Source organism: Carex rostrata, chromosome 7 (assembly GCF_964058835.1).
Source record: "Carex rostrata chromosome 7, lpCarRost1.2, whole genome shotgun sequence".
NCBI lineage: Eukaryota > Viridiplantae > Streptophyta > Magnoliopsida > Poales > Cyperaceae > Carex > Carex rostrata.
Window position 1 is genome coordinate 2,817,764 of NC_135924.1, and position 23,758 is coordinate 2,841,521.

Sequence of the window (23,758 nt, forward strand, 5' to 3'; positions counted from 1 at the left end):
TTTTTTATTTATTTTGTCTTTAATAGTTCAGCAAAACCTTTGGAGTTTTGAGCGTACCACAAAATTGTCAATTGAGAATTCATAAAAGATATATATTTGTTTGTACACAATAAGTGAGGTATTAAATTAAGAGAAAATGTTTCTGTCCACTGGGTTTTGTCCACCATTTGTCCACAACCTTATCCACTTCTATCTGTCTTTTTACAGTATACAAGATTCAATTGAAAATTTACAGTATTATTTGAAAATTTTACAGTATATGAGATTCAATTTTACAGTATATATTTTACAGTATGCAAGATTCAATTGAAAATTCTACTGTATACAAGATTTAATTTTTACAGTATATAAGATTCAATTAAAAATTCTACTGTATATAAGATTTAATTTTACAGTTCTGCTGATTCAATTTTATAGTATACAAGATTCAATTGTAAATTTTACTGTGTAGAAGATTCAATTTTACAGTATACAAGATTCAATTTTACAGTATACAAGATTCAATTTTACAGTATACAAGATTCAATTTTACAGTATACAAGATTCAACCCAGTGCGGACGCTAATAATTAACTCTAACTGCCAATAACCGCTAATAACTAACTCTAACTGCTAATAACTTCCTATAACTGTAATTTCCGAAAGTACAGTTTGAAAGTACATTTATTTTGTCCTGTTGTGCAAGTTTCAATCTTTTTCTAACTATCATGGGACCACTTCAAATAGTTGTTGGATGTTTTGTGATTAACTGATATATTTTATGTGATATATTGTATAATTATACAGCATGTAGAAATAATTTTACAGTATTCGCGCAAGTCAAAACTGTGGACAAATGGTGGACAAAAAACTGTGGACAATTAGACGCTTCCTTAAATTAATTATTGTCACAAATTGACAAATGTGAAGACGGAATATTTTTCTTGTATATGCTATTTTTTTTTACATATTAATAAAGTCTCAAATAGGAAATTTATAAATTTAAAATGAATTTTAATATAAAAGCTAATATATCATGCCTCTAATTTTGAATGTACATACCTAACGTTTGTGTGATGTGTTTTTAAATTTAGAAGAGTAAATATGATATTATAAATTTTAGAAAGAAAACTTTATAATGTCAATAATTTTAGAAAATATACATAAATTTTTCAAAGGTCCCTAATTCGAATCCTTACCATGAAGAAGCATGCTGCATCTTTTCTTTTATGGCGTCTGGAAGCTGCTTGATTCTTCCAGGAAATTATATGATTCCAATTTCCAAACAAAACCTAACTAGATCTTTTAAGGAAAGAACGTTGATTCTACGAAAGCTGAGTTTCTTGTGTTATAAAAACCCCGGGATATATAATTATTACCAAATTATGCTTTTTCGTTTTTAAAGAAAGTAAAAAGATTCAAGGAGCCAAATTTGACCAAGTATGAAACCTACCTCAAGGTGTTTGATAGGTCCCCAAAAAGAGATCGACTAACTATCTCTCAGTCAATTTCCCCATTTGTTCCCCAGTTAATAACTACTTGTGGGGACCATTAACTAACTGAACTTCAATAATTACTTGGGGACCACCTAATATTTAATATATTTTATAATTGATGCGTGCAAATATGGATACCTATGCGCACAAGTGTTAATATATAATATATCCAGTATTCATACCTAAGATACTAGGTATTTTGAAAAAAAAAAATGGACACATCACACACACATCTTTTACACGTTTTTAGAGTTGGATTTTTTTTTCTCCATTCAATTTCATCAATATTTATGACGATCTGTGAGAAAATTTGTAAATCTAAAATCATGGACGTCTTCTAAGTAATTTTCTCTTTCAAATGAGATCCATGATGACATACTTTCGGGTTGTCCGTCGGGCAAGTATTCATACCTCGTCATGCAAATATTCATCGTTGTCGTGTAAGTATTCATATTTTATTGAACAAGTATTCATACCTCGTAATGCATTACCTGTGGAGACCGCTAATTAAGTGGGGGGTCACTAACTACTTAGATAACCACCTAATATTTGATAGATTTTACAACTGTCACATGTATATAATATATCAAGTATGAATACTTGCGCGGCGGACAACTCAAAAGTTGTTACGTTATGAAATTTTTACAATTAAATTCGAATGATTTAAAAGAAAGAATCGATAAATCATGTTAATAAAATGGAAGTTTAAACCTTAATTAAGGTTCCCCTAAATAAGTAAGTTAATTGTGAATTGAAACCGCGTCGAAATTTCGAGATTTCGGAATTTTATAGCCCCAGTGCGGATTAGGTTGACCGCAGTGCGGGTGGAAGCCATCCGTAGTGGCTCAGGCTTTTTCTGGAATTTTGCCAAAAAAATGACTAAGTAGTGAGTGCGGGTGAGGGATCCGTAGTGCGGATGAGTTTAGCCGCACTCATGAATTTCTGTATTGCACTGAATTTTCCTGAAATCGGCTAAGTAGTGAGTGCGGATGAGGGTGAACCGCAGTGCGGATCAGGTTCATCCGCAGTAGGCTCGGACTTTTCCTGGATTCGGCTGACAACCGACTAAGTCTCGAGTGCGGATTAGGTAACCCGCAGTGCGGATTGGCTAATCCGCATTCAGGGTAATTTTAACCCTAAAACCCAAATTAAACCTTCTCTCTCTCTCACTTCACCATTTTCCCCATTTTCAAGTGAATTTCGGTTAAGAGAGAAGGAAAAGATCCCGTGAGTTTCCGTTTCGTTCAGACTCCCGATTGTTGCGAGAAATCGAGTCTGGAACCGAGAAAGCAGCCGAGGATCTCTCCGAACCCTTCTAATTGGTATTTCTTTCTCTCCTTGTTACTTTCGAAACCTCGAATTTTCTCGATTTCTCGGATTCTCGTTTTAAACCCGAGATTTTTGTTCGAATTGCTCAAGGACTAGTTCCTCTACACTTCTTACTAGTTTGTTTGTCAATCTTTTTCCCGATTTCTCCCGATTTATGAAATCTGATTTCTAGGGTTTCGTGCCAAAATTGAAAGTTGGCATAATCGTGATTTGATTTGTTTAACCCGGCCAATTAGACTTGTAATCGGTAGGGTTGCCTCCTGATCGTGAATTTTTAGAACATTTAACGGCTGATTTGAGGTTTTGACCAAATTAGGGTTGACCAAACGGTGAATCGAATTGATCCGAGAACCAAAGTAGTGAAACGGTGATTGATGGTTACCAAAGTGAAATAGTATAAGGCTAGAGGGCCTAGATGGAATTGTGTACCGTTATGTGAGATTTTGGTAAGAAAGAAAGAACCGAAAAGAATCGATACCAAAACATAAGAATTGATTTAGGACTGTACAAACCCTAAGTAAACGTATGGACCACTGAATCCAAATTAAACCAAGTATACGTATAATATAGGTGTAGGCTCGGTCGAGCAAGAACTTGCGAGACAATACGAGACGTCCGATCCTTAAATTAAGCGGTACGCTCGTCATACTAAGGTGCGGGATTCTTGGACTTGTTTGATACTTTATTTTCAGGAATTAAACTGTGTTTTCGTTTGTCATGTTGAATATCATTGATTGCATCACTGAATTGCGTAGAGCATTTGCATAGCCCAATCAAATTAAACTCGAATTGATCTGAATTGAATGATTTGCATACTGGTATGGTTATAGGTTATGTCGATCTATTGTGATCTGATTTTGATTTAAAGTCACCACGAGTGGAATTGATATGTGTGTGAATGGATTTACGAAGTTAAGCACTTGGATCCAATTAATTTGCCAAGTCGGGCTGTATGCTGACTTGGATTCCCAGGATCCTAAATGGCCTTAGGTGAACGGCCCTCGATATTCCCAGTACCGGTTGGGACGAGGGAGGGTGATTATGTTATGAGATGTGATTGGAAATCGTGGGTGACATGTGTAACGTCTATGGCTCGGTGGCATTCTCCTACGTGTTAATGCATTTGGAAGATCTATTGAATATTACGACTATTGGAATGATTCCAAAGAGGATTTTCTTTATGTGATTTGAAACCAGACCGTAATAAACTGTTAAGCCAAGCGATTGCAGATGGGTGTCAGATAAAGGGTCCAGCGGTTGGCCATCTGTAGGTGTCAGTAACCCTACAGATGTGGGTTTGATAAAGGTTCAGCTCGAAAGAACATCTGTAATTGCTACAAGCCCTACTGAACTGAGTTAGGAATCGAGTTAAGCCAAAATATATGTTGTGTTTGAGATTCATCTTGGAAATTCCGTAAACTGTGTTTCAGGTTGATTAACTGTTGTCGAGTAGTGGCATTCTGTTATTTATGTTTTCTTATATAACTGTTTGCATTGTTGTTGTTTGGGTTTCATTATTGAATATAGAGTTTGATTGCAAGTCCAATAATTCAAATGTGGCAAATTCGCACTGAGAATTTATTCTCACCCCCACCTTCCCCATTATTTTACAGGTATTGGTGCGACTGATTCCGGAGAGGCACGAGAGTAGTAGGCCTTAGTAGCTTACCAGTATATGACCCTAGATATCTTTTGTTGTATAGATTTAGGGTAGGCCTCGTGGTTGGTATCCGGATGAGATACTTTTGTTGTATTATATGCTGACCAGACTGTGTACTCTGATATATATATTAGAAACTTGTTTGAATTGCTTGTTGTTTGGTTTGAAATGTGAGTAGCCTTGTAAGCATACACGGCGTTATATGCTTACGGCGGGGGACTGTTACGACCCGTGGCCGCGGGGTGTGACAAAAGTACTTCATCATAGATCTCATTTGAAAGAGAAAATTACGTAGAAAACGTCTGTGACTTTAGATTCGCAAAAAAATTCACATATTGTCAGAAATATGAGCGACATTGAAGTAAGAAAAAAAAACCATAAAATGTGTAAAAAATTAGTATGTAATAAAAATATTGTTTAAAGAAATACTTGATATCTTACATATGAATACTTACTATATTAGATGTTAATACTTGCGTGTATAAGTATACATATTTATGCGCATCAGTTGTAAAGTTTTTCAAATATAAGTGGTCCCCTAGTTAATTAACGGTCCCCCACATTATTAATAACTAATACACGTTTTATTTTGTCTTTTTGTGCTGAAAGTTGTGGTCCCCTCATATAATTAATGATTGGAGGATGGATATGGGAAATAAACTCGGGGAAAGAAATCTTTATTCCCCCAAAAATCTATAGTGTGACATAGTTCACACTAAACTAATACACAGATTAATTAGTCCATATTGACTCTTGATTAAGGATGTTATAATCTGAAAAAAAAAATATAATAACTAAACTAAATTTCATAATGGACCCATATGTCAGTGGCCCATGCCTTCTCCTGCCCCCACCTTCTTTCTTAATGTCTCTACTCTATATCTCGCCCTCTCGAGCTATTAATATCTATGCACTGAAATATTTATTCCTATTAAGTCAACTATTTTTGTTAGATAAAGGTTGACGTGTGGGAATGAGTGCTAGAATTATAAAAAGTAGACACAATATAATTAGTGGGGACCATAATGCATTATTCCTCTAAGTGCAGGTACTGTAGCACAGGTACTGAAATAATTATTCTTCTAAGAAAGCTAAGTTTCTTGTGTTACAAAAACGCCTGGGATAATTATCACCAAAATAAGTTTTTTTCTTTTTTAAGAAAGCAAAAAGATCCAAGGAGCCAAATTTGACCAAGTATGAAACCTAGCCCAAGGTGTTTGATAGGTCCCCAAAAATCCAGTGTGAGAACTAATACGTACACGGATTGATTCGTCCTTATTGACTCTTGATTAAGGATGTCATAATCTGGAAAAAAAAATATAATAACTAAACTAAATTTCAGAATGGACCCATATGTCAGTGGCTCATGCCTTCACCTGCTCCGCTTGTCTCTAACTCTGTCTCTACTCTATATCTCTCCCTCTTGAGCTCTCTTGCCTTCTCTCTTTTCTTGTGAATTTTGATGTCGAACAAAGCCCCGGGACTTGGTGTGTTGTTGACAAGTCCCTGTGGTTTCTTTCTTTTCATAAGCCTTCAAGCTCCTTGATTTTTCTAATTATGTGAATCGAGTAAGGTTTAAACAACCAATCGGGTCATGACCTTTAGACTAATTGTTGATTTATCGCTTGACCACTCAAATTGATTTTTCTTGGTTTGGTGATTGTTATGCTTGATTAATTGTTCTTTAAACTAATTTCTCACTTGGGTCATGACCTTTAGACAAGTTATTGCAATTGCATCTCAGTTTTGAGTTTTAGAACCATTATTCTAATCATGTCCTTTGGTTTTCATTCTATAGGTTACTGCTATGATTTTTGTGATGTCAGGGACCGATTTGTAAATTTTTGGTGAGTTAGAGGGAATAGTTACAATTTCTGAGAACCTGTTAATTATCCCTCGTCAGAGGGACTTAGCTATAAAATTGAATCTTTTTTTTAAAATATGTGGGCTGATATGTTAATTAATATATTGTTAGTAATTTCCATTTTTCTGAGGACTTAGATGAAAATTTGGATATTTTAAATGTGGAACTCGGCTACAAATGAAAATTAAAATGAAGTTGGTCCCTTTAAGCCGATTCGGCTCGGCCATAATTTTGTTGTAAAAATTGGGCTATGGCCCATACCAATAATAAAGGAATGTAAGATAAATGGATTTTTCGGATTGGGCTTTCTCTTTTAGAAAATAAATAAAACAGAAACTTAAATTTAAATTCGGGCTCTATTGGGCCGAAAGTTAAAAAATATGGAGTTTCTTTTAACATCAGATTTGGGCTTCTTAACATATGGGCCGAATTAAATAAAAAGGGATTTCATGTACCCTAATCCTACTTGGTCAATCCTAAATGACGAAGCACTTGGTGTGGTTATCACCTAAGCGGATAAGGTTCAACACACCATGCTAAATTAGCACAAAGTAATACACAGAAGGAAATACGCCATTAAGTAAAATTTGTATGTTTTACTTTACATTTATATCTTTGTTTTTATAATTCTAACAGTCAATCAGAATTGTTCAATATAATGATATCTATATTAAAATATACTTGGAGACCAAATTAATTTTTTTTTGGATTTATTTGTTATTTTTAAGATAAATATTTTTTTGAATGATTCATAATCTTCCCAATCAATAAATTTTTATCTAAAAATATAGTAACTCTTTTTAAAAAATATATAAAATTTGGTCTCCATCACATTTTAACATAAAAGTATTATTTAATAATTTAGATTAACTGTTTAAACTTTTTGATATATAAAATTTGGTCTCCATCTGCAATACCCAACTTACTTTATTTAAACTTTTTGAAGTAAAATATAACTTTTATTTCATCAAATACCCAACTCACTCTACATGTATACACTTATCAAGTATATTTGTAAAAGTGCTATGTCATGAATCAACTAATGGCGACTTTTATATTTCGCGTGATTCATGCTGAATATCTGCAAATATCACACAAATTACCCTCAGGCCTCCTCCCAATATTCTTAGATTCATATCAAAAGCTCATCAATCATTTGCTAAACTTCATAATATATCAAAATGATTTTAAATGACAAATCTAAACAATCGAAATCTATCTACTTCATACGTGATGCATTTACATATCAAATTATAAATTTTAAAATTAATTTAGTATAAAATTAACATATTAAAATTAACTTATAAATCTTTTCTGACTACTTGATTTAGTATAAAATTAACATATTAAAATTAACTTATAAATCTTTTCTGACCACTTGATATAGTATATAATTAACATATTAATTCAAAATTTTATAATTTTGAGATGTAAATGCATCACTCGTGAAGCATATCATTTTCAACAATTTAGATTCGTCATTTGAAGTCAATCCTATAAACTTTGGAATTAATTAAGCTCACCACTAATGGAAAAACTGGAATTAGAATCGGTTATTTACGCACATTAGGATCGGAATTTAACCGATCTTGATCCGGTCGATACTAATACGAAACTAAAAGTTTGAATTAGGATAAATTATTTCAATTAACTGATCCTAATAGTACCATCACGATCGGTTGTTTAAAATAACCGATCCTAATAGTACTAATTAGGATCGGTTATTTGAAACAACTGATCCTAATTCTTTTTTCTTTTTTTTTGTAGAACCAACATTTTGTAAATCAAAATATAATGCATTACATATTATAACAAGAAATTAAAATCCAAAAAATTTTATATTACATATCAGGATAAAAAGATATTACTCAGGATCATTATCAAAGAAACCACCAATATATTTCATAGCACAACTATAAAAAGAGGAGGGTTCAAATGCACCCAAATTTTTGTGCATCCAAATGCATCCTATCATTTTTCTCCGTTTTCAAAGTCCGAATAGTCAATCAGAACCGTTAGATGCGATCTATATATTAAGATGTGCTTGGAAACCAAATTTTATATTTTTTGGAATTGTTTTACTATTTATTAAGCCAGTTTGAAAATCGCTGATCCAATGGTCCAGAAAATGTAAAATCAGCGATTTTCAAAGTGGTAAATAGTAAAACAATTCCAAAAAATGTAAAATTTGGTCTCCAAGCACATCTTAATATATAGATCACATCTAACGGTTCGGATTGACTATTTGGACTTTGAAAATGAAAAAAAAAGGATTTGAAAGATAGGGTGCATTTGGGTGCATTTGAACCCTCCTCCTATAAAAAATCACTTAGCAACGGAATTTATAGTAGACAATAAATGATCATCCATAAAAAAATATTTAAAAAGATTTTCATATTATAACAAGAAAAAGCAAATATCAGAAATCTTAGAACGAGGGATTCCTCACGCCATACTAGCAATTGATCAGATTCATTGTCCCTGTTTATATACCAATTGATACGGTTTCAACAAGCACCAACTGGTTTCAAGTACCGACTGATCCTTATGAGTACCACATCTAGCAGTGAAAAAATAAACCTATTACCACATCAAATTATCATATAAATAAACCAATTACCACATCTAGCAGTGAAATTTAAAAAATTTCAAACATGCCTTGCATTCTGGTATAAAATGTAGTTCATAATCAAGTTCAGGTTTGGTTAAAACATGTTCAACTTGACTTAATGGATCTAACCAGAGTTTATTTAAACAAAAATGTTATATTTCAGGGCGCACAGTATAACAGTATACCAGGTATCTTCCTCAAAGAGAAGGACAGCTGGAATGTGAGGTACCAAAGTTATAGTTGTAAATAAAGTAACAGTTTATTTTTTATTTTTGTCTAATCAATTTCATAAGCTGGTATATGGTGTTGACATCAATCTTTATAAGTGGTATATTTGATGCCTTCATATGCCTTCCTACTCTGTGTGATTTTGTCTCCATCATAACAAACACGGTGCCAAAAACTAAAAGCTTATATCTGTGTTGCTCACCATTCTCTATTTTTAATTTTAGGAGGTTAATATATATTCAAGGCATGCTAGAGCGCGACTTGTTGGTATATGATGGGGTTGACTGTACCAGTGTAAGCCTTTTTCTTTTCTGAACTGATTCTATAGTTTTTGGTTTTATTTGGGTATAGTTCCTGATTATGGCTTTTGAGTATTTTGGGTGTTTTTGTGTTTTTAGTTGGTAATTTGGGTTAATTATGCAAATTCGACCAACATATTACACGAGTATAATCAATATACAAGGGTGTTTTTGTTTGTGTAGATTTAGATATACTTAAATTTGAACCTAATACAGCAAGCAATCGGCCACCATATTTGCATGTTGTTTATGACTACAAAAACATAAATATTTTTATTTACGATCTTGCTCATTAACCATTGCGCTTTTTGGGAGATCGATGTTGGTGAAAAGAATCTGGTAAAACCATGTGTTGTGCAAATATGTAATCACCTTGTCCTCATCTGTTGTGCAAGCTTATTTATATTGCTAACAAAAGTAAGGTTAGGTTCTTAGCACATATTATTAAAAGAAAAATGGATCACAAAGAAAGAAAGAGAACATATTATATAAGATTAAGTGTAATACCATGTGTAATCCTGTGGGCATGTCGCAAGCAGTATATGGTTTTGTTAATTACGGATTAATTAATTGCCTTTTAATTTCCTAAGTTTATTTCTTCACATGAATCATATTGTTTAATCATTGATCTAAGTGTTCAGGTATGTACAAAATCACAATATTATTATGTACAAACACCAAAACATACACTAAGCACATGAAATAAGTGATGAAGTCTATTAAAGTCTATGTTGTCATAAAAAAGGGTAAAAAATACCCTTATGTTGAAAACTGGCAAATGTGATAACATAAACCCTGATTTTGATAAAATAGATATGACAGACAGATAGAGGATTTAATTTCATACAATTTAGGCCCAAATTTTGATCAATTTGGATTTTTTCTGCTATTTTTAATTAATTTTTCAAGTTCAGTATTTGAAATAGAAAAAAACAGCAAAAATGACAGCCTTGTACCGAAATGATATCCTCTGCGGAGTTTTTCCGTGCGGAGCTTTTAATCTGGTCCGTTTGTTTCGGATTGGATTGACCGGATTAAAAGTTCCGCAAATTTTGAGAATTTTTTTTTTTTAAATTCGGACAAGATCTGATCTAGTCCTTTCGATTCGAAACAAACCGACCAGATTAAAAGCTCCGCACAGAAAAACTCCGCAGAGGATACACTTCCGCCTTGTACCAACCATGTACCAGCCATTCTGACCCGATTGGTACAGCCTTGTACCAGCCATATATACACTCTTTAATAGCATTTTTTTTGTTTCAAAGAGAGAAAGAATTAGCATTTTTTTTTTTTGTTTCAAAGAGAGACAGAATCAAGGAAGTGTTGGTTCAATAAAGTAAAACAATTTAGGATGTGATACTTGGTAATAATTTAGGAGTTTAATTCTAGAATGTGGTGTAAACTTTGCATTAACATGATATTTTGGTTATAATTTAGGATGTGTATGATATTTGATGATTTCTTCTTACTGTGCAAAAAAAAAAATTTAGGATGCTGGCCAGCAAATATATATGGAAGCTGACCAAATTAAAAAAAAATAGACTCAATATAACATTAGGATCGGTTATTTTGAAAAAACCGATCTAGATACCACCTATTAGGATCGGTTATTTCAAATAATCGATCCTAATAGTTGGTCATTAGGATCGGTTATTTGTAACAACCAATCCTGATGGTACTATTAGGATCAGTTATTTCAAATAACTAATCCTAATTCAAACTTTTAGTATCAGCTGTTTAACCGATCAAGATTAGTTTCATATTTGTATCGCCTGGATCAGAATCAGTTATTTTCCGATACTAATGTATTTAAATAACCGATCATAATTCCAGTTTTTCCACTAGTGCATCCAAACTTTGAAAGCATGATTATAGGGGTGAAAACGAAGCGGATACGGAGCGGATAATGCTGATACCATATATGCATCCGTTGGATAATGAGCGGATACAAATACAGATACAGATAGTAAATGGATATCAAAATTTAAAACCAAATCTGCGTTAAACGGATATGGATACAGAATAGATAGTCCACGAATACGGATATAAAACGAATGAAGATATATGAACTTCTGAGATACAAATATTTATTAATAAAATTTAAATATTACAACAAATGAATAATTAATCCAGAAAATTATTCGATTTGTTTATTTGAATTCAGATGGAGAAAATTTGAACCGACTTGTTTATTTAATACGGTTATCAATTTGTAGAGGAGGGTTCAAATGCACCCAAATTTTTGTGTACCCAAATGCACCCTATCTTTCAAATTTTGTTTCTCTATTTTCAAAGTCCAAATAGTCAATCCAAACCGTTAGATGCGATCTCTATATTAAGATGTGGTTGGAGACCAAATTTTACATTTTTTGGAATTTTTTTACTATTTATTAAACCAATTTGAAAATCGCTGATTTTACATTTTCTGGACCATTGGATTAGCAATTTTCAAAGTAGCTTAATAAATAGTAAAAAAATTTCAAAAAATGTAAAATTTGGTCTCCAAGCACATCTTAATATGTAGATCGCATCTAACGGTTCAGATTGACTATTTGGACTTTGAAAATGGAGAAAAAGAATAGGGTGCATTTGGGTGCACAAAAATTTGGGTGCATTTGAACCCTCCCCCAATTTGTAATACCTCTCCGCACAATTGTAGCGTGACAATTGTAAATTTTTCAAATAAAAAGATTCATAAGTATCCATAATATAACAAAAATCATAGATTATCAATTTTCAATACCTCTCAGAGCGAATAAACGAAATATGAGTTCTTGAATTATTTCAGTATTAATTATAAATTACACAAAATATTTTCGGATTATACTAATATTATATCCAAATCATAAATTTTAAACCTCGTTTAATTATACGGTCATTTTTTTTAATACCCAAAATAAAAAACAAATTTACCAAACTAAGCAATCTTTTGATTTTTTTTTAGAGAAAAGGTTTTTGTCCACTGAGTTTTGTCCACTATTTGTCCACAAGCTTATCCACTCTCATCTAACTGTCTTTTAACCATTTACAGTCCCTGCCTTTTCTTCAATAATTGACTATGTCAAATAGAATTTTCTTTCGTTCCATCCGAATCTGACTCGCTCTTTACGCTATAAAAGGAAAAGACACCCAGAGCCTCGAATCAGCATCGAAGCCCTCCAAAGTAGACCAATAAAGCCTCCCTAACGAATTCATTTCCTCACCAGCTTTCTCACCCGGTTGAACTGACTCTTTTGACCTAAAGGAAGTTCAATGTGATTAAAAATTGTTTATTGTTGTTTTGGTTAAGGAAGCTTAATTTAAGGAAGAAATATTCCTTAGAAATGTCGATTTTAATTGAGATTATGACTCGATCTCGTTTTTTATACATGATCGCAATGGAACCTTCAATCGTGGAGTGCAATCGAATAGAAGTTGTTTTTGTTTAAGAGCACGGCAAAATTCAAATCTAGTAAGTTATTTCTGTTGAATTTGTTGTTTTTGTTGTATGCAGTAACAGATCTAGCATTTCAAATGAAATATGGAGAAAAGAGATGATAGAGAGGCGATATGGAATATTGATCTGTTAATTTTACTGTATTGCCCCGTTAATTTTACAGTATTCATCTTGTCATTTTACAGTATTCATCTTGTGAAAATCTGGAGGAAATAGATGATAGAGAGGCGATATGGAGTATAAATCTGTTAATTTTACAGTATTGCCTTATTAATTTTACAGTATTCATCTTGTCATTTTACAGTATTCATCTTGTGGAAATCTGGAGGAAAGAGATGATAGAGAGGCGATATGGAGTATTGATTTGTTAATTTTACAGTATTAATCTTGTAATTTTACAGTATTCATCTTGTGAAAATCTGGAGGAAATAGATGATAGAGAGACTTCTTACTCATCCGAACAAGATTCAATTGAAAATTCTACTGTATACAAGTTTCAATTTTACAATTTTGATGATTCAATTTTACAGTATACAAGATTCAATTGTAAATTTTACTGTGTAGAAGATTCAATTTTATAGTATACAATATTCAATTTTACAGTATACAAGATTCAATTTTACAGTATACAAGATTCAATCCAGTGCGGACGCTAATAATTAACTCTAACTGCCAATAACCGCTAATAACCACTAATAACTAACTCTAACTGCCAATAACCGAAAGTACAGTTTGAAAGTACATTTATTTTGTCCTGTTGTGCAAGTTGCAATCTTTTTCTAACTATCATGGGACCACTTCAAATAGTTGCTGGATGTTTTGTGATTAACTGATATATTTTATGTGATATATTGTATAATTATACAGCATGTAGAAGTAATTTTACAGTATTCGCGCAAGTCAAAGCTGTGGACAAATGGTGGACAAAAGGCTGTGGATAATTAGACGCTTCCTTTTTTTTATATCTACCCAGACCGCCTGGCATGCTGGCGGTCCAGATCTGTAGTGAACCGCCAGGTGGTGGGGCGGTCCACTAGGAGACCTGACCGCCCACAGCCCGGGCGGTCCACTAGGAGACTCAAATCTGAACTTATGTTTAATGGGTAACTTATATTAATCTGAACCGCACATCTTAATGGGTAACTTATATTAATTTGAACCTCTGTGAACCCGGAGAATTTTATTTTCAGAGAAGTCAATTGAATGAAAATTCTTTAACCGACGGCCAAAATTAATATAAGTTACCCATTAAATATAAGTTTAGATTTGAGTATCCTAGTGGACCGCCCGGGCTGTGGGCGGTCAGGCCTCCTAGTGGACCGCCCCACCACCTGGCGGTTCACTACAGATCTGGACCAGCAGTATGCCAGGCGGTCTGGGTAGATATAAAAAAAAAATCAAAAGATTGGTTAGTTTGGTAAATTTGTTTTTTATTTTGGGTATTAAAAAAAATGACCGTTAATTATATATCAAAAGGCCGAAGAGTACAACAGTTAACTGGGAGGCTGTGACTTCATTATTAACGGCCACATAAAATCCGTAACGCATGAAAGAAAGAGCAAGCCAGTTGGTGCTTTTACGGAGGCCCCATCCAATGGATGGATTACGTATCGATAATTCCTACTATAGTTTTCACCCCTACATGATTAACATGCTGCCCAACTATGCATCCAAATTTTAAATAGTACATGCTGCCAAGAACCCGTGATTAACATGCTGCCAAAACTAAATAGAACATGCTGCCAATTATGCTGCCAACCCGTGATTAAATAGAACTATAAATTAACTTTTTGAAACTCATTTTGTTATATCGATTAAACTAAAATCTAATTGATTTGTTCTGTTCGTTTGTTGCTTTGGATCCAATTCTTACAATAAGAATGACATATTTTAATTGTTAAGTCAATTATTCATCATATTATAGCTGTATAATAAAAGTAAAATTGAAGATTTGATATATCACAATAGAACCAGTGTTTAACTTTTACGCAAATTCTTTGTTACAATGTAATTATGTAATTAAAACCTTTATTATCAATATAATTGTTAGTGGCAATCTTTGCCGCTAACCATAAAAAAAAAAAAAAAAACATATAGATTGGAATATTTATCATCATATATAATTCAATGACTTTAATCATCAGTTTGCTCAGGGGCGTTCGATCGATGGTCATCGGATCAGATTTGGTATGTTGTCCAATTAGAGTTGTCCGATTCGCATTAAGATTTATAGAGAGAACTTCGAGATTGATGATAATTAAGAGCACACGAATCTTGATACGAGCCGTACAACTCCGACCTGGCACCAGACCGAATTTTATTCGATGCCCATCGAACAGCCCGCAACTCCTATTGCCACATCATAAAGCAAAACATTCGGTCGTAGTTCCTTAAGATTTCACTTTTTAGTAACAAATCCTAAATTAATTTTCTACTAGTTCATTAGATTTGAAAATATGATGGAGCCAACAATGAAATCAGAAAAGTATCAGTTCAGTAATCAATTTAACTGCAATCATCATCATCATTATTTAATGAACAATAATTTGGGAAGATGTCATAATTTTCATAAGCGGGGCTAGGGCTGCAAACGAACCGAACCAAATCGAATCTGTTCTAGTTCGAATTCGAATTCGAAATAATTTCGCGAACTTATCGAATCGAACCAGGGCTGGTTCGAATTCGAAATTGAAATAATTTTGAATCAAACTGGTTTGAATTAATTTCGAATCGAACTCGAATCGAATTACGAATCTCTAATCGAACTCGAATCGAATTACGAATCTCGAATTTTTTGTGCACCCCTACCCCTGGCATTCCCTTCCATCACATAAAATCCATTAGAATTATCTTATCTTCCCCAACTAAGGTCCCTCCTCTATGACCAGTGGGCCCACCCAAGATCTGGTCTTATGGGGGTTTGTGGGCCAAGTTCTGGCCCCATGACTGGAACCATGCAACTACCCTTGTATTAAAACATGCTGTAAAACTTCATATTAGCATTTTTTAATCGCTCAAATATTAATGGGGTCCTGACCCAAAACTATTGTTAGACCCTCAGATCTAAAGCAACCCAAATTTGAGTTTAGATCCAGACCGTCCGATTAGAAGACAATTTGGATTTGGATTTGGATTTGGATTTGTATTCTTATGTGGCAGCCACCATTTTTGACCTTCTTTGTTTTTTCTCCTTTGACTACTAGCTACTCACTTCTCAAAGTAAGTCGGTGGTGCTCTCCATAAAATAAAATAATTAAGTTTATCATTCAACATTATTAACGTAAAAACTAAATTACATGACAACCCATTAGCGAAAAAATTTCTCTACAAATTATTAGAGAAATAGCGGGGCTCTAATTACTGCCTCATTACCTAACTTAATTTGGTGTATTGAACCACTACCTAACGGGAAGTTAATTTGCAGCACAAGCATGCAACTATGCTTCGATAATTGAAATATACAGGTGCATCAGAACAAAAAAAACTAAGTATTACATAACTGGCTTGTTTTTATTATATCTTCATGTAGTTGTGCGTGCTCCAGACATTCGCTACAGTACCAACCAAAATAATAATAATATTTTATATAAAAAACTTGGCACCCCATTCCAGCACTATACATAATTGAGGCAAACTTGCATTTCCTAATTTAAGATCAATCCTCTGTACATTTATTTCTCAATCTCTAATGTCAGGCATCACAATGGGTAGCGAAAGATCTAGTTCTCCTGCGACTGAAGAACTGCAAACTCAGATCGAGCCTAAGCGCCCGTTGATGCCACATAAGCTCCTCATAGCGGCTACCGACGGCAACAAGAGAAATTTGAATCAGCTTCTGGGATTGAACTTTGAAGACGACCATCCCCCTGATACGAAGGTATCTGTTGATGATGTGGAGCCCTCTGACTGCCTAATTAGAAGCGCAAATGGTAATATATATATATATATATATATAGAGAGAGAGAGAGATGGGCTATGGTGCATTGCAATGCATAGGCCATGGTGTGCATTGGACCATTAATCACCGATTCAAAGTCCAAATGACCGATCCAAACCGTTCATCTTGTTCTCCATATTAATATCTGCTTTGAGACCAAATTTTACATTTTTTGGAATTTGTTTACTATTTATTAAGCCACTTTGAAAATCGCTGATCCAACGGTGGCTTCTGATTTTACTGTTCCAAACAGTCACCGTTGGATCAGCGATTTTCAAAGTGGCTTAATAAATAGTAAAAAAATTCCAAAAAATGTAAAATTTGGTCTCCAAGCACATATTAATATGGAGAACAAGATAAACGATTTGGATCGGTCATTTGGACTTTGAATCGGTGATTTATGGTCCAATGCACACCATGGCCTATGCATTGCAATGCACCATAGCCCATCTCTCTCTCTCTCTCTCTATATATATATACACTTTTTTTTTCCGTAATTTGTGCCGGCTACGTTAGGAACAAAGGCAAAGTTGAACTTTTTTTAGTTTTTTGTTCATACAAAGAGTCGGGTAATTAATGGTGCTTCATGAAGCTCGTATTTTCGTTTTTAAAGTTCAAACAGTCTATCCAAATAGCTCAAAGTAATTTTCATATGACCATGTGCTTGAAGACAAATGTTAGATTTTTTAGATTTTTTTTTGTATTATTTTTGTTTATAGGTTGAAAATCCATGAATCTGGGAGTTTCTAAACCATTCAAAAATATGAACTTTTTACCTGTCAAAAAGATAGTAATTCTTTTTTAAATAATGTAAAATTTGGCCTCTACATACATTTTCATACAAAGATCACATTGAGCTATTTGGATTGACCATTTTGACTTTGAGAATATGAACTTCCTTACTTCATTGAGCACCATATAGCCCAACTCCATACAAAATTATAAATTTAAATTTAATTACAAACTCAATATGAATAACATAGATTTATTTTTTCTTTTGCCTAAGCCAATAAAAAAGCGTACAAGATTTGTCATCATCATCTGTAGGGGAGTCAACGGGTACTATAAGGATCAAGTAGAAGCATTTTTGTACCCGTACCCATCATGAATCGTTCTTGCCCATACCCTATACCCTTACCCATTATGAATTATCTTACCCGTACTTTACCCTTGTCTGTTTTTGTTGTCGGATAAGAAAACGGTAGCGGATAAATAACGGATTATGCTAATGTAATAATTATTTTTATTATTTACTAAATAATACATTAAAACATATTCATTTCACACATATAACGGATTATGCTGGAATTTATTTACGTATTATATTGGTTAGTTAAGTGTAACACAACCACCAAGAGTAGTTGGAGAATGGATATTCATTGCTGATTAGTATGTATATAATATAAATATTTTTTTGATAATTATCCAATCAGATAATGGATACAAAATATACTTTATTCATACCCTTATCTATTTAGATGACAAAAAGAATCTTTACCTGTACTCATACCTGATAAATTTATCGACTATACTATGAGTCAGATAAACGGATTAAAGGATGCCATTGACACCCTAATCATCCGTTTGAATAGTTCCTTTTGAACGCAACCTCATCTTTAGCTCAGTCGTCATGATATGCGAAGCTCCTAGAGACTTGAATAGATGCGGCATATTCAGCACTTTCATGCATTTTGGTGCGATCCATATATGGGTTATTTTTTCGGCATTCAAGCAGTCTTTTAGGCATACAGGCATTTAAAAATTCTTATTTGTCAAACGGTTTTGACCATATAAGATCAGTCAAACTCTGTTATATGCACAACAAGCAAACTCGAATATCATGATCCATGAACGCTAGAATAGGCCATGAACTCTTACAATAATCCAAAATATCAAAACGGGTCTGATCTTTTGCATCGTTCAAATATGAAGGCCAACGTGTAACAATCATTACTATAGAAAACACGACTATATACGTTCTGAAAAGGTCGATACATTGTATATTGTTGCGGAACTGTGTCTATATAATACTAGCATACATGGTTCCAACAAGCAAACCATGTCATATCTAGAAAAAAGCGCTGAACCAGGTGCTTTATACAGGATCATAGTGACCGTGCTTTGTACACTTGTCCAAAAAATATCAGTGTATGTTGTTTCGAGAATAAATTAACAAATTTATGTTGTAAAGGAAACTAGAAACACCATCTATCTACCCAGAAGGCAGTGGAAACTCTATTGCCTATTTCTTTGTTCAGACCAAGGTCTATGATCCCTTGATCTTTTAAGACCCCTTTCCAAAAAAGGGAACATGTAGAGGGTGAAGTTCTTGAACCATATTTATTTTTTAGTATATGTCTTTCCATTTTCCTTGAACATTGTTGTCAAGAAAATGAATCCACCACTTGACTAGTAAGGCTCTGTTCATGAATTTCAAATCTAACACACCAAGTCCACCTTGGTTTACCTATCAATTTTGCCAATTTTGTGTCTTTTTGGCTGGCATTATGTATACAGAGAGCCAGTACAAAGGGATGGCATATATAATTGAATTGAGAAGAGTAACTCTCCCTCCTAAGAATAAGAGATTGCTCTTTCATCCTTGTAATCTTTTTTTTTCTATTTTATCAATTAGTACTTGCCATTCCATATCTGTTAAAGCTTTGTTGTTGATAGGAACCCCTAAATAAGTAAGAGGTAGAGAAGCTATTTGACATCCAAGAATTGTTGCCAAGGAATGAGATTCTGACTCAAATAAGTTAAGGGGGTACATTTCACTTTTGGTGTAATTAATTTTCAAACCTGAACAGCTCTCAAAAGCTAGCAGAAGCCATTTATCATGTTCTAGAACACCCTCTTCTGCTTTCAGAAAGATAAGGGTGTCATTTGCGAAATGTAGGTTAAGTATACTTTCAATGCCAGAGAATTGTCCTAAACCCTCAACAAGATTATGTTGTTTAGCATTGATTAAAATCTTATTTAATACATCAACAACTAACCATTAAACATACAAGATTGCACATCCATAATTCAAAGAGCAATTGGACTGATTTTGATATTTAGGACTAAACCTGGTTAAAGTTTGAGGGAGAAACACAAATAATAAAAAAAAATCAAAAAAGAGGAGAAGGTATGGAAGACCTGACCTATATTAATGTTTTATTAATTCGGCCTGAATGACAATGGACAATTCCATTTACAGGTATGGGGGATACCATTCTTCACATACTCTCTTCCAATGGTCGTGGAACTCTTGTGGCTAAAATCTGTGAGAAAGATAGCTCATTGCTTAAGGCACGCAATGTAAGAAATGAGACACCCTTCCACCAAGCTGCAAGATTTGGTGATCATAGCACCATTGGCTTGTTAATGCGACATGTCCAGGAGATATTCGGTGTGGCTGAGTTCAAAGAGCTGATCAGACAAAAGAACATCCTTGGCGAAACAGCCTTACATGAAGCTGCCAGACATGGTCATGTAGATGTTGTCTCTATTCTGATGCAAGCAAGTCCAGAATTGCTGGGGCTGGTCAACGATGATTCCGTATCTCCCTTGTATTTGGCTACTGCAAGGGGATCACTCCATATGGTAAAGATGATGGTGGCAAAAATGTTAAAATGCGAAATTACACCAGCTTTTTACTCGGGACCAAAAAAAATGACAGCGTTGCATGCTGCAGTGCTCCAAGACAGAGGTATATAACAATATCAATTGATTTTTATTTTATTCAAATTGAGACAGCAGTCCTTGCTATGGTTTTTCAGAAGGTCCAATGTCTCTAGTTATTGTTGGGTTATGATAGAAGTAAACAGATGTAAAGTAACAAAGGTTTTTGTTGTTGACTAACAGTTCAATCAACCAAAACAGAATACTGTGCTGTTGTGCCAGCATTTCCAGAAACAGAGAATTGTTTTTTGAATAGAAGCAAAGATTTTTCATACTCTAACTCAATTACAAAGTTCTACCGTATTTAAATTAGTACTACACGTTCTCTAAAATAACTACTCATTAATAACTATCCACTGCAGAACATATGCTAAAAATAACAACAATACTTAAAATAACTTGCAGCACCCATAACAGTTTTACATGTCAGAAAACTGCTTTCTAACAAACTTAATTTCTGCAGATTTTCTTGAACCAATTTAGAATTAATTCTCAACAGTTATTACAATCAAAATTTATTTTGGTTAAATCAGTTTGGTTGTTTTGTTCATATTGTCTGGAACAGTTTTGATGTTTGTATTTTGTAAACAAAATAAACTGAAGAAATCAGACAAACCAAATATTAGTTATTATTGTAATACTACACATATAATTGTTATCCTAATTGAACTTTTCTATGTTATCCTATTGACAGAACTCACCGAAGAACTACTACAACTGTACTCAGAAGCACTTGGTAAGGGAGATGAAACAGGGAGAACTCCTCTCCACTTTGCAGCATTAACTGGAAAACGTGATATTGCCAAGCTCCTATTGGATAAAGATCCATCATTGGCATACATCCAAGATTCGGATGGATCATTTCCTATACATGATGCAGTACGAATGGGCCATGACGAAACAAGTGCCCTTCTTTTACAAATGGGTGTTGATTCATATCAGCTACTTGATGGCAATGGAAGAAACTTTCTACACATTGCCGTAGCAGCAAACAAGACAGATTTCATCTTTAAATTGCAAAATCTAAAATCCAAATATCCCATCTCGTTCCGCAAGATAATGTTTAATAGAATGGTAAACAGGATGGATAACGAAGGAAACACCCCATTTCATTTAGCAGCAGGACATTTAAATACTGATGTTATGGTTTATCTTTTGAAGAACAATGAATTGGATCTGACTTTACAAAACAAAAAAGGTTATACAGCTGCCGACATTGCAATGATTCAATTTAGGAAATTAAGAGATCCAACTCAGGTTAGCTGCTTACTATTTCTCCTCAATCTTGATCGAATTTTCTTTTATTTAAAAAAAATGATAGCCGACAGCCTAACTTTGTTTTTCTGTTTCAATACAAGGTTTTTCCACTGCACCATTTCCAATATATGTTTCTTTTCTTTAAAAAGTTGGATTCAGTACTTTTGCACCAATTCCAATGCATGTTTATTTTCTATATGGTGCTTGTACCTGTGCATGGAAGTGTATTGCATATTTAACTGGTGCATGCATGAGAGAGGAAGTGTGAGAGATCAGTAACAAACAAAAAGGAATATTATAACTATAATTTGAAGATGAATACATTTCGTTGATGATAGCGGTTAGCAAGCTCAAACGACCTATCTGTTCTGTCTTTAAAAGTAAAAAGAATAGAAAAAGAAAACAGCAAAATACATTCAGTTGCAATAATTGATAACACACAAGAAGGCGCAGACTTGCATCACTGCCGATTGGTCAGCGCTGCCCATTTCTAAAGAAGTGGTCTCTTGTAGGGCTTACCTACAAGTACACATTTTGAACATCAACTTATGTATTATTTTTCCTTCACTAAGAAGATACTTTCTTTGGTACATTGCAGAGGAGAGACATCTTGGGTGATTTTTACATTCGAAATAAAGGTGGCCGTTTCAGTACAGGTTGGTTTGAGGAATACATTTCGACAACAGATGAAAGAGGTGCTAAAAAGAGCTCGGAGATTTTGATGGCCCAAGCACAATTTGTGGGGCTGGGTTCTGTCCTTATTGCAACGGTAACATTTGCCGCAGCTTTTACTCTGCCGGGAGGTACAAATGGAGATACTGGCACACCAATTTTAGGAAGGAAATATATTTTCAAGGCATTTGTCTTAGCAGACTTCTGTGCATTTTTTTATTCCTTCAAGTCTACTATGAGTATTATATACTGCTGGAGTTTTGGCAATTCTGCTCAGATCGAAACTAGAATTGCTAATTCCATGCACCAATTTACTCGTGCCGCAAAGTCCATGGTCATCGCACTGGCATTAGGTCTGTATCTGGTGATAGCTCCTATTGGCAACATTGCACAAGTAGTTCTTGGTTTGTCTCTCTTCTTTGCTCTAGCCTTGGGCAATGAATTCAATGTGAGGCCACAAATTGAGGGGTTAATGTTGGGAAGACAAATACTGAAATACATTCCAGTTAGAGCTAGAGGTGTAAACACTGTAAAGCCCAATTACCACAGCGGAAAGAGAGAAGTTTCCTATTACACTATTTTAATGCTTATGCCCATGGTTCACATATTAATCTTCATATTTCTGTTTGCACTAATTTAGAGTTTACTGAATCAGTTGGAGAATCCTGTAAAAGCACTGAAGCAGTTCTTATGCTGCATCACTCAAGTTTCACTGGGTTTTTTTATTTTACACAAGTATTATTTTTTCAATTACCTAGTTATGCTTTTCTTATATTGTGCTTACGTTTTCCTTTATTCAAGATTTGTGTAACTACCGTTAAGCTGTGATTGACCATATTGTAATTTAATAATGGGTAATTATAATTTCCCCCACCTATCCATCTCCCATTTCATCCCCAACTAACTTTTTATTTTTAACTATAACTATTATTATTATTTCTAACAACTTTTTATTTCTTTTCTCTTTCTCCTTTTCTCTTCCATCTCCATTTTTCTCTTTCACCTCCATCTTCTTCTCCCACCTCCGCCTCCGCCTCCCACCTCCCTCTCCCACCTCCGCCTCCCACCTCCCTCTCTCACCTCCGCCTCCTACACCTCACCTCACCTCCGCCTCTACTTCCCTCTCCCACCTCCGCATCCCACCTCCTCCTCCGCCTCCATTTTTCCTTCGATAAGCTCCCCTCCCTCTCCCACCTCGAAATGGTAAATACAATAAGCTCCCTCCTTTTTACACTTTCGCCTTGGTTTTTTCCCTCTACGCCTGCTACTCCTGCTCCAGCGAACGTTCTGCCGGAGATCATCCGTCACTCCATCCCAATCAAGCA

The 23,758-nt window shown here is 34.2% G+C and overlaps 1 protein-coding gene across 1 annotated transcript; it reads left to right on the plus strand.

Moving 5' to 3' along the window:
• Nucleotides 1-16,589: 16,589 nt before the first annotated feature.
• LOC144556651 (uncharacterized) lies at nucleotides 16,590-23,073 on the plus strand. Its single transcript, XM_078305038.1, has 4 exons — nucleotides 16,590-16,830; nucleotides 20,041-20,532; nucleotides 21,199-21,761; nucleotides 22,360-23,073. The coding sequence occupies exons 1-4, from the start codon at nucleotides 16,590-16,592 to the stop codon at nucleotides 23,071-23,073; spliced, it is 2,010 nt and encodes a 669-aa protein (XP_078161164.1).
• The last annotated feature ends 685 nt before the right edge of the window (nucleotides 23,074-23,758 follow it).